The following is a 12,608-nucleotide window of genomic DNA, read 5'->3' on the forward strand; positions in this document are numbered from 1 at the left end:
AACATTACTACTTTCGTGAAAAAGGTCTACCATGCCTATTTCGGAGTGAAACTCGCGACATCGATAAACCATGGGCTCCACAGGCCGTGTGCATTGTGTGTGTAGAAGATTTACGATGGTGGGTGGCAGGAAAAAAGAAGTCATTACGATTTGGCATCCCTGTGGTCTGGCGAGAGCATACCGACGACTGCTACTTCTGCTCTTGTAAGGTAACTGGTTTCAACAGGAAAAACAAGAAGACTATTGAGTATCCGAACAACATTCACTAAGCTATTCGTCCTATTCAACATGGCCCGGATTTACCTATACCACAGCCTCCGCAGACATTAGATACGGATGACAGTGATGACACGGATGCCGTGCAGGAGACGGATGATACTGACTTTGAAGTAGGCACAGATGAAGCCCCTCTTCTGTTCACTCAGACAGATCTAAATGATTTAGTCCGTGATCTGGGACTGTCAAAGGATAAAGCAGAGCTCCTAGGGTCAAGACTGCGTGAAAGACATTTCTTAGCACCCGGAACGTCCGTTACATTTTATAGAAAAAGGGACTTGATATTCACGCAATATTTTTCTCAAAATGACGTGTTAGTGTAGTGCAGTGATGTAGAAGGTTTGATGGGTCAGTTCAAAATTCCGTACGCACCCGGTGACTGGAGGCTGTTCATTGATTCATCTAAAAGAAGCCTGAAAGCAGTTCTGCTGCACAATGGTAACATGCATGCCTCAATAGCTGTCGGCCATTCTGTGCACCTGAAGGAAACATACGACAACATGAAGGTGCTTCTTACTACCATTCATTATGAGAATCACAATTGGATGGTGTGTGGCGATTTGAAAGTGTAGGGTATGCTTCTAGGACAACAGACCGCATATACCAAGTTTCCTTGTTTCATCTGTGAATGGGACAGTCGTGCTCGTGACAAAAACTGGGAGCAAAAGCAGTAGCCCCGAAGGTTGGAATTGGTTTCAGGGGACAAAAATACCAAGTATGACCCTCTAGTGGAAAGAGACAGAATACTCTTGCCACCTTTGCACCTCAAACTGGGCATAATGAAGCAGTTCTTCAAAGCATTACCTAGGTGTGGCAACTGTTTCAAATATCTATGTAACAAGTTCTCCAACCTGTCAGATGCTAAACTGAAGGAGGATGTGTTCAATGGTCCCGATATTCGGAAAGTAATGCTAGATGAAGATGTCCTTAATTCAATGAATGCCGTGGAGCGAGAAGCCTGGACTGCCTTTAAGTCTGTGGTTCAAAACTTCCTGGGAAACAATCGCAACCCAGAGTATGTCGACATGCTGACGAAGTTGAAAATGCTGGGGTGCTCAATGAGTTTGAAGTTACATTTCTTACATTCTCACCTTGACTTTTTTCCTTCAAACCTGGGTGCAGTAAGTGAGAAACAGGGTGAAAAGTTCCACCACGGTATAAAGGGCATAGAACGACGATACCAGGGAACTTGGGTGTTCGGATGATGGGCGACTACTGCTGGATGCTTCACCGTGAGCACACAGAAATGCCCCATAAGAGGAAAAGCAGGGGCCATCCCATGGCAACTAAGAAATCACGGAATGAATTACGTTAGTGCATGTTTTTACAACATTCTCTGTATGCATTTGTTCACTGTGTGGATATTTCAATATGTTGTTGGTTTAAACTTGTATTGTAGTTCATATCATGATTCGTGTGCCATATACATATATGTACTACTTCAATATGTGAAATAATTATTGACAAAATATACGTTTTGTGCCAAAACTGTGGGTGATACGATATTTTCAATGTCATTTTTGAATTCAGGAGGCAGAAATACATACAGTACACCTACTTTTGTGAGAAAAGGTTTTTCCCTGTTGCATAGTGCAATCCTCCAGTGCGACCAACATATTTTCCCACCTTACTCAGCCATTTGCCCTCTCTTGATCTACGAAATATAACGGTCTATTCCTCTCGTAGCAGTTTTCAGTTTAAAAAATCTGACTCTGACAGCCCCTTTGTTGTCTGTAACCACACTGGTTTTCATCCAACTTACTGTCAACCACTGATCACACCCTCATTCCAAAATGCCATTGAACACCTACGATCTCAGGTCTAATTTAATCTATTCCTGCTGCTTTAAAACAATGTAGTTTTATTTACCATCCTTTCCGCTTCATCCCACAGCTTTTCCTGTATTCATACAGGATCCCCGTGTTTGATCAGCTTGCTCTATTTCTCTCTGTCCAGTGAATATTGTTCACGTAGGTTCTTCTCCTTCGGGTTTTCAAAGATTTGTATCCTCCACCCACTTTTGTGTCTTCCTTTCGTTTACCCTCAGTCTCAATCTTCGTCACCCTCTACCCTTCATTATCCTTCTCTATTCTGGTAACGTGGCCAGACCATCGCAATCATCCCCTTGAATTTTTCCTGTCATTTTTGCACCGGTTACTGTTCCTAGGACACGGTCCAGTCTAGTTACTCCACACATCCTTCTCAACATCTTCATTTCTGCCTCCCTCATTGTGTTGATTTGTCCTTTATTCAGAGGCAAGGTTCAATCAATCAATCAATCAATCAATCAATCAATCAATCAATCAATCAATCAATCAATCAATCAATCAATCAATCAATCAATCAATCAATCAATCAATCAATCAATCAATCAATCAATCAATCAATCAATCAATCAATCAATCAATCAATCAATCAATCAATCAATCAATCAATCAATCAATCACCACTTATCTGTTTTTAGGGCTGTTGTATGTCCGGCGCTCCTTTCTCTCTCCGCCAGCCAGCTGTACGCGCGCCTGTGTATCATTCTGCTAGCTTCGACGCGCAGCCCTCAGTGCGCGTGCCTGACCATCGAGTGTACTATAAATAGGAGCTCCCTGCCTGCTCAATTGCCCACTCGCCCCGGTGTCCAGCTCCAGAATACACCCTACGTCGAGCACGGAGGCTACTCCTCTTGAAAATGTGCTTCGACCAGGTGGACTGAATTTCTGGCAGTACGAGGTTTCACCTCTGGTCACCGTTTCCTTACCTGTTTCCGCTGCCTATGCTCCGTAATTCTCTTACAAGCCATTTTCATTCCCTAAGTTACGCAAGCTCCCTTAGTTTCGCTAGGTGGAATTTCTTCAATCAATTGAACTTGCTTTTTAGGAATTCAGGCACTTCAACAAACAAGGACTCTCAAAGACATTCATGTTAGTGTGCCAGATAGTTCTCGACTATCAACGTGTCAATTCACAAGACTATCTTTTCAGGATAGGAGTGTATATAAAGACTGAAACCTGTACATATTGTATAAAGACAGACTTTTCTCAAGATTCAATATTCCTTTTTTGCTTCAAAATAAATTTCAGTTATTTGTGTAAATATCATAAAGTGAAGCAATAAAAGTTGTGTTTTGTAAACTTCAACCTTGGTTACAACACAACTCTATGGCGACGAGGTAAAAGCAACTCTACAATTCTTCGGCCCCAATCGCCAACTCTATGGCGACGAGGTAAAAACGCAACCACCTACAATTCTTCGACCCCAGTTGCCAACTCTATGGCGACGAGGTAAAAAAGCAACAACCTACACTTCTTCGACCCCAGTTGCCAACTCTATAGCGACGAGGTAAATAAAAGCAACAAACTACACGTCATCAGCCCCAATCGCCAACTCTATAGCGACGAGGTAAAAACGACACTACAATTCAACAGGCCCAGTTGTCAACTCTACGGCGACGTGCTAAACAACAACGACACTCCAACCAGTTCTGACACACAGCTTACCTTACTCTTTCTTGCACGCATCTCGCAATGGCTACTGCGGAACAGCTCGCTACGATCTTCCAAGCCTTACAGCAGCAACAACAACAGTTTATGCAACAACAACAGGCAGCATTAATTCAGGCTATTCAAGCTATTTCTGTCTCTACACAGCCATCAGCTATTCCTCCGTTCTCTGCTTTTGATCCGGCTAAGGAAGAATGGTCAGTTTATTTAGCCCGTTTACAACAGCATTTCATCTGCCATTCTGTCACAGATTATCAGCGCCGCCGCGCACTATTTCTTAGTTCGGTTGGCAATGCTACGTGTGAATTACTACGTAAATTAAGTCCGGAAGAACACTTATCTGAGGTACCCTTCACGCAGCTCTTGGCCCGTCTCACGGAACACTATGCCAAAGCTCCTCACATAGTGGCTGCTCGCTATAAATTTTTTCAGAGCAGAAAGCAACCCCATCAGACACATACTGAATGGATAACTGAATTGCGTGGTCTAGCTAAACCCTGCCAGTTCATCTGCTCCAAGGACGGTTGTGGTTCATCCTACACTGATTCTCTCATTCGGGACATGCTAATTTTACATACTCCTGAAGACAAAATACGTTTTGACGCTGTCAAGCAGAGTAACCCTTCTTTAGAAGACGTCCAGCGTATTGCTACGGTTTATGAGCTTACTACCAAGACTGCCGCAGCCATAGCTTCTCCACACGAAGTTGCACAAGTCTCGCCTCAGGCCCGCAAGTCCTCTGCTACAGTGCACCGTACGGATAAGGCGCTCTCCACCAAGCATTCTCGCCAGGTTCCCTCTCGTAATGCTACACGGAAGCCCAATTCTAAAAGCACCTCGAAACTCCTGCCTTCCTGCCGAGGCTGTTTCAAGCATCATGAACGTCGTGACTGTCGTTTTTTCGAAGCTACTTGTGAACGATGTAATAAACTTGGACACATTAAGACTGTCTGTCAAAGTTCGCTCCGCTCTGCTAAGACTACTGCAGCACGCCGGCAGCATATACAGCCCCGCCAAGACATGGAAGTTGATCAGATCAATCTTATTTTTCCCACAAAGGATTCTCACAAAATCATCATTCCTCTCTCATTCTCTGATCGATCTGTCGATTTTCAATTAGATACTGGATCACCTGTCTCTATTATTAACCTGACTACCTACCACGACTTAGGTTCACCTTCATGCTCTCCAGCTGACATCCAGCTCGTGACATTTAACAAGAAGAAAATTGACATCAAAGGTCAAATCAAGCTTCAGGCTAGTTATAAAGGAATTCAGAAGGCCATTCCTCTTCTCGTAGTTAACAACTACACTGCATCAAACATTATGGGCATGGATCTATTTAACTTATTTGGTTTCCAGATACATGACAACATTAACGTCGTCTCTACATTGCATCCTACTTCTGACGTTACCGCTCTCCTAGCGCAGTTTCCTGAAGTCTTCGACTCTCAGCTCGGAACAGCAAAAGACTATACAGCTCACATACAGCTGAAATCCGGAGCTAAGCCTCGCTTCTTCAAAGCTCGTCCAGTACCCCTAGCACTTCAAGACCAGGTCACGAAAGAATTAGAAAGATGGATACAAACTGGAATTGTTGTACCAGTTACTTCTAGTCAATGGGCTACTCCACTCGTGGTAATCAAGAAACCTGATGGTAATGTTCGACTTTGTGGTGATTTTCGATCTACAGTCAACGCACAACTCGACACAGATATCTTTCCTATTCCACGTCCAGAAGACTTATTCCGTCGTCTCTCTGGTGGACAATTCTTCTCTCGAGTTGATCTTAAAGAAGCATATCTCCAGCTACTTTTAGACGAAGAATCTAAGAAATTTCTCACACTCAACACTCCTCTCGGACTGCTCCAGCTCCAGCGGCTCCCATTCGGTGTTTCATCCTCAGCGGCTATTTTTCAGCGCTATTTGGCTCAACTCACCGCCTCCATTCCCGGTTGTGCTAACTACCTGGATGATATTATTGTTACTGGAAAAGATCATCAGGAACATCTAACCAATCTACGCCTCCTTCTCCAGAAATTGAAAGACAATGGCCTACGAGCGAATCTCGCTAAATGTACCTTCTTTCAGCCTCAAGTTCACTACCTAGGACATATACTTGATAAGAATGGAATTCGTCCTAGTACACAGAATGTCTCAGCGATAGTAAACATGCCAGCACCTCAGAACCTCAAGCAGCTTCAGTCCTTCATAGGCAAAGCGAACTATTATAATAAGTTCATTCCACGCTTCGCTACAGTGGCAGCTCCATTAAACGCTCTACGTAAAAAAAGTGTTAAGTTTCAGTGGACTCCGCAATGCCAACAGGCATGGAAAACAATCAACAACGCCTTAATTCAAGCTATACAACTCACTCATTTTCAACCCGACAAGATCATCACGCTAGCTACTGACGCTTCAGACTACGGTGTCGGTGCCGTTCTCTCCCAGAAGGATCGTCATGGACAAGAACGCCCCATCGCCTTCGCTTCGAAAACACTTAATGATCATCAACGTCGATACTCACAGATAGAGAAAGAAGCTTTAGCCATCATCTTTGGTATTCGCCGTTTCACTGAATATCTCTATGGCAACCATTTCCTGATCATTACCGATCATAAGCCTCTCGTACACTTATTCCATCCTGGTAATAAGATCCCAGAGAATTCCCTCAGAAAGCTTCAAAGATGGTCCATGTTCCTTTCTGATTATTCCTATCAGATTGATATCGAGCCACATCCCAGCATTGTAATGCTGATGCCCTCTCCCGCTTACCCGTTGGTCCTGATACTGCCTTCGATTCTCAAGAATCTGAATGTCTTCAGTTGGACATAGAACTTGAAGATACTGTATCCAGTTTTCCTATTGATGCTACCTGCATAGCTAAAGCTACGGATAAGGACAGTACACTTGCTACTGTACGTACTTACATCCGCAACGGTTGGCCTCTTCAGAGCACACTTCCTGCCCACCTGGCACCTTATCATCGTATGCAGCATCGTCTCACGACTCGTGCCGGAGTTGTATTACTAGAAGCAGGCACCATCTTCCGAGTGGTTATCCCACTTAGCCTACAGAAACAAGTTCTCGGATTATTACACCAAAGCCATTGGGGTATCTCCAGAACAAAGCAACTCGCCCGTCAACACTGCTACTGGCCCGGTATTGATGCCGCCATTGAAAAGCTAATACGTCATTGTGAGCAATGTCAAACGAATCAGAACGCCCCGTCTTCTGATCTTGCTTCATGGCCTCCTGCTACTACTCCATGGGAACGAGTTCACATCGATTTCGCAGGTCCTTTCCTCAATTCCATGTGGTTAATAGTCATCGATTCACTGTCAAACTTTCCATATGTAGTGGATATGCATTCGACTACTACAACCGAAGCTACCATTCGTGCTCTCCAGAAAATCTTTACTACAGAAGGTTTACCACAAGTACTCATTTCAGACAACGGACCTCAATTTACAGCTACTGCTTTTCAGAACTTTTGTACACATAATGGCATTCGTCATATCCTAGCACCACCTTTTCACCCTCAATCTAATGGTGAAGCTGAACGCTTCGTACAAACATTTAAAAGAAGTATGAAGAAAGCTGTCTCTTCAGGCTTAACTAAAGACCAAGCCTTGCTCCAACTCTTAAACAACTACAGAACTCTACCCGGCGCTGATAATATCACTCCTGCACAGAAGCTCCATGGACGACCTCACAGAACTTTACTTTCTCTGTTACAGCCTCTTCCGGCCCAGCATAAGACATCACCAACGAAGTTCTCCCTCAACGACAAGGTCTACACCAGGACATTCAAATCCAACCCACTCTGGATACCTGGAGTCATCTGCAGATCTTTGGGTCATCGTCTATACGAGATACAGACTACGGAGAAACGTATCTGCCGCCATCAAGATCAGATACGTCTGCGCTACCGCCCCTGTCCAGCTATTGATGCTATTGCTAAACCTGATAAATCTATTGCTGAACGCGCTTTAGATCATTTAATAACAATGGGTTCCTTTCAGGACGAGACAGCGCCACTCCGCCCAGTTCCAGCTCCGGACAATACAACAGAGACTTCAGCAGCTCCGCCCCAGCATCGCAGTCGCCGCCAGCGCCGCCGCCGTTTCACGCCGTACCGGCGTATTTAGGAGGGGAGGGTGTTGTATGTCCGGCGCTCCTTTCTCTCTCCGCCAGCCAGCTGTACGCGCGCCTGTGTATCATTCTGCTAGCTTCGACGCGCAGCCCTCAGTGCGCGTGCCTGACCATCGAGTGTACTATAAATAGGAGCTCCCTGCCTGCTCAATTGCCCACTCGCCCCGGTGTCCAGCTCCAGAATACACCCTACGTCGAGCACGGAGGCTACTCCTCTTGAAAATGTGCTTCGACCAGGTGGACTGAATTTCTGGCAGTACGAGGTTTCACCTCTGGTCACCGTTTCCTTACCTGTTTCCGCTGCCTATGCTCCGTAATTCTCTTACAAGCCATTTTCATTCCCTAAGTTACGCAAGCTCCCTTAGTTTCGCTAGGTGGAATTTCTTCAATCAATTGAACTTGCTTTTTAGGAATTCAGGCACTTCAACAAACAAGGACTCTCAAAGACATTCATGTTAGTGTGCCAGATAGTTCTCGACTATCAACGTGTCAATTCACAAGACTATCTTTTCAGGATAGGAGTGTATATAAAGACTGAAACCTGTACATATTGTATAAAGACAGACTTTTCTCAAGATTCAATATTCCTTTTTTGCTTCAAAATAAATTTCAGTTATTTGTGTAAATATCATAAAGTGAAGCAATAAAAGTTGTGTTTTGTAAACTTCAACCTTGGTTACAACAAGGGCAGATGCCCAGGTGGCAGATGCCCTATATCTGTTGTTTGCCTAGTCTTTTCATAAGTGATTGCAAAGAATTTGAATATTTATTGAACATCTCCCTTGGTAAATTATTTCAATCCCTTACTCCCCTTACTGTAAACGAATATTTGCCCCAATTTTCTCCTTGAATTCTAACTTTATCTTCATAAAATGATATTTCCTATTTTTTTTTCAAAGGTCACTCAAACTTATTCGTCTACAAGTGCCATTCCACGACATCTCTCCACTGACAGCTCCGAAGGTACCACTTAGTCGAGCAGCTCGTCTCTTTTCGCCAAATTTTGCAATAGTTTCGTAACGCTACTATATTGTCGGAAATCACCCAGAGTAAATCGAGCTTCTTTTCTTTAGATTTTTTTCCTTTTCTCGAATAAAGTAATCCTGGTGAGGTTTCCATACACTGCAACTTTACTCCAGAGACGCATATGCCCTCTCCTTAAAATATTTACTACAACCCCTAAATACCCTCAAGACCATTTGCAAAGACCTGTACCCTTTATTTACAATCCCATTTATGTGATGACCCCAATGAAGATCTTTCGTTATATTAACACCTAGGTACTTACGGTGATCGATATAAGGAACATTCACCCCAGCTAAGCAGTAATTACAACTAAGAGAACTTTTCCACTTAGTGAATCTCAGAACCTGGCTTTTAACCCCGTTTATCATATTACCATTGCCTGATATCTATCTCACAGGTTTCTATGCACTGCATCATTGCTGGCCTCCCCACTGTCTTACACACTTCTGGTTTAAGCTTGGATGGCACCTTTCTATCACAGAGTACCCCTGTTATCTCCTTCCAGTTCTTCCAGCCTGCTTTTGTTCTACTAGTTAGTACCAATTCTATATTTCCAGCTTCTTCGTAGACTGACCCCAGGTATTTGAAATGGATGACTGTCTTGATGCCTTCAGCATTCAACAACAGGTTTCCTCCGTCATCTTCTCAGACCTGAAGGTGCTGATATTCTGTTTTCGTCCTGCTGATAACCCTTTCTCTTCCACTGCTCCAGTTTCCTAAATACTCCTCCCTTAGTCCCTGAATACAGTATCACGAAATCTGTATACATCACACACCATGGTGCTGCTTCCCCTACCTTCTACCTTAAATTACTGTATTACACAGGAATGGATTCAAAGATGAACCCTGGTCCAACCCAACTTTTACTTCGAATTCCCGTATTTCTCCAATACTATTGAGGATGTTCGCTCCCACATGTCTGTACATCTCCTGGTACAGTCTAACATATTTCTCAGGGGCATTCCTTTGCCTGAGTCTTCTCCACACCTGTTGTCTGGGCTCTGTATCATAAACCAAACCAAACCCCACGGCGCTTACCGCCCTCGAAAGGGCTTTGGACTGCCCAGCGACCATTGCTCAGCCCGAAGGCCTGCAGATTACGAGGGGTCGTGTGGTCAGCACGACGCATCCTCTCTTCCGTTATTCTGGGCTTTCGAGACCGGGGCCGCCATCTCACCGTCAGATATCTCCTCAAATCTAATTACGTAGGCTGAGTGGACCAAGAACCAGCCTTCAGGTCGAGAGAAAAATCCCTGACCTGGCCGGGAATCGAATCCGGGGCCTCCGGGTCAGAGACAGGTACGCTACCTCCACACCACGAGGCCGGCCACTGTATCATAGGCATTTTTCCAAATCTGTAAACACAAGGTGAAGATCTCTTCTCTTTTTCTGAAACCTTTCCATGGTTTACCTCAGTACAAAGATTGGGTCTGTTATGCCAGGCATAAAGTCAAATTGTTCCTTTGATATGGTAACTTCGTGTCTAATTCTTTCGTCTATAATCCTTTCAAATATTTTCCTAGTGTGAAATATCAGTTTAATGCCTCTATAATTTGCTCAGCTTTGGGCATCACCTTTGCCTTTAAAAGTCGGTACAATTGTGCTATTCCTCCATTCAATTCGCATTTCTTCCTGCTGGTAATTTTTGTCAACAGGTCCTACAACAGTTCAACTCCCTCTTCACCTAGTGCCTTACATGCCTCAACTGAGATCCCGTCAGGACCAACTGCAATTCCATTCTTAATTTTTGTCAACGCCCTCATCACCTCACATTTCTCAATATCCCCTGTCACCCCTTCATTGGGATTCCCGTCTTCGGTGTATCTCCTTTCATTTTCTTGATTCAGTAGTTCTTCAAAATAACTCTTCCGTCTATTTTGAATATCTTGCTTTCTTATCAAAACCGCTCCATTTGCCCCGTTGATTTGTTTCACTTGTGATATGTCCTTTTTCCTCCTGTTCGTCTGCTTAGTCATCTTAGAGATCTTTTGATATTCTTCCTTCGTTTTCAGCTCCTGGTACATCTACATATATAAAATAAGAGTTTTGTCTGTACATTGCTTAGAATTTAAAAAGGATGGTATCACTGTATCGGTCGTGTCCACAGTAAGAAGGAAATGAACTTCTTAATTTTCCGTAATTTCTGTCTGTCTGTCTGTCTGTCTGTCTGTCTGTCTGTCTGTCTGTCTGTCTGTCTGTCTGTCTGTCTGTCTGTCTGTCTGTCTGTCTGTCCACGCATCACTAGAAAAGGGCTAAAGAGAATTTAATGAAAATCTGTATGCAAAGTCAGGGAATAAATCGCCACAATTAGGCCATAAATAATTTGATTCACGCTGATAGAAATGGTAGCTTAGGGAAGGCCTAAAATTTAATTTTGAAATATTTATGTTATTAGTGGTCCTATCTTAATGAAAATTGGCATGCAAAGTCGGAGAATGGGCCACTACAATCTAGGCTCTAAATAATTTTATTCACGCTGAGTGAAATGGTAGTTCAGGGGCAGGCCTGAAATGTAATTCTTAAATATTTATGTTATTAGTGGTCCTGTCGATAAATATTATATAAATCAAGTTATATAGTATTAAATTTCCGTTCATTTATGTCTTATACATTTTACCGCACCGGTTATGATAACGCAGATGTTCATGAATTTGGATTTTTGTTGCTTAAGTCCACATCAGCGCCGAGTCACGAGAAAATGGGTGAACAGAATTTAATGAAAATCGATATGTAAAGTTGGGGAATAAGGATCTACAATCTACTCTATAAATTTTATAAGACGCCCTAATCTCACAGAGTAGAAAGAAAACTAAATGTGAAGGCATACAATATAAAAACCTCATAACATTGATCAACAATAACATGCAATTGACCATTGTTTGTTGTGATATGCTTTGTGTCTTCTGTTGTCACTCATTTCCGATAGATGGGATTACTGTTGCGTACCGAGTATTTTTTGAATTTGCTTTACGTCGCACCGACACAGATAGTTCTTATGGCGACGATGGGATAGGAAGGGGCTGGATGCGGGAAGGAGGCGGCCGTGGCTTTTATTAAGATTTAGCCCCTGCATTTGCCTGGTATGAAAATGGGAAACGATAGAAATCCATTTTCAGGACTGCCGACAGTGGGGTTCGAATCCACTATTTCCCGAATGCAAACTCACAGCTGCACGCCCTTAACCGCACGACATACTCGCCCGATCGTACCGAATATAACAGCCTGCCTGAAAATTGACGGGAATATGCTGGGGAGTTAGATAACTTTCTTCTTTAGCATGCCATTCCTGTGGTTCATAAATGTTCTGATACTGCTGGTATGTAACACATTGCTTCATCATAGCATTCGAGCTATTCAATCCCTACTCTGTGGCACTGATTGGAATGAGCAGTGTGCTCACTTACATAAATAACGGCAGAGGAGTGTTTACGGATGTCTGCGGCCTGGTCATTCCAGTACTGGAACTTTGGACTGTTATATCGGCACGGTAGTACTGTTCGTTAAAAGTGAGAAAATGTGCGGCTTTTCATTTGATCGAGTATTTTATATGATAGCATTGCTTTTAATCGCTACATTCCTACTGACCTTTATTGTAATGACCTATGTTCACTTCAGTTAGAAAACCACAAAGGCAGTCTTTCTAAGAATCCCGTAGGA

At 43.4% G+C, this 12,608-nt stretch overlaps 1 protein-coding gene across 1 annotated transcript in view; it reads left to right on the plus strand.

Moving 5' to 3' along the window:
• The first annotated feature begins 1,055 nt into the window (after positions 1-1,055).
• Positions 1,056-12,608, plus strand: part of LOC136863509 (uncharacterized) — a 931,909-nt gene continuing 920,356 nt past the window's right edge. The window contains exon 1 of the mRNA XM_068225974.1: positions 1,056-1,181. Coding sequence (XP_068082075.1) covers positions 1,056-1,181 — 126 coding nt within the window. The remainder of the gene's footprint in view (positions 1,182-12,608) is intronic.

Source organism: Anabrus simplex, chromosome 2 (assembly GCF_040414725.1).
Source record: "Anabrus simplex isolate iqAnaSimp1 chromosome 2, ASM4041472v1, whole genome shotgun sequence".
Lineage (NCBI taxonomy): Eukaryota > Metazoa > Arthropoda > Insecta > Orthoptera > Tettigoniidae > Anabrus > Anabrus simplex.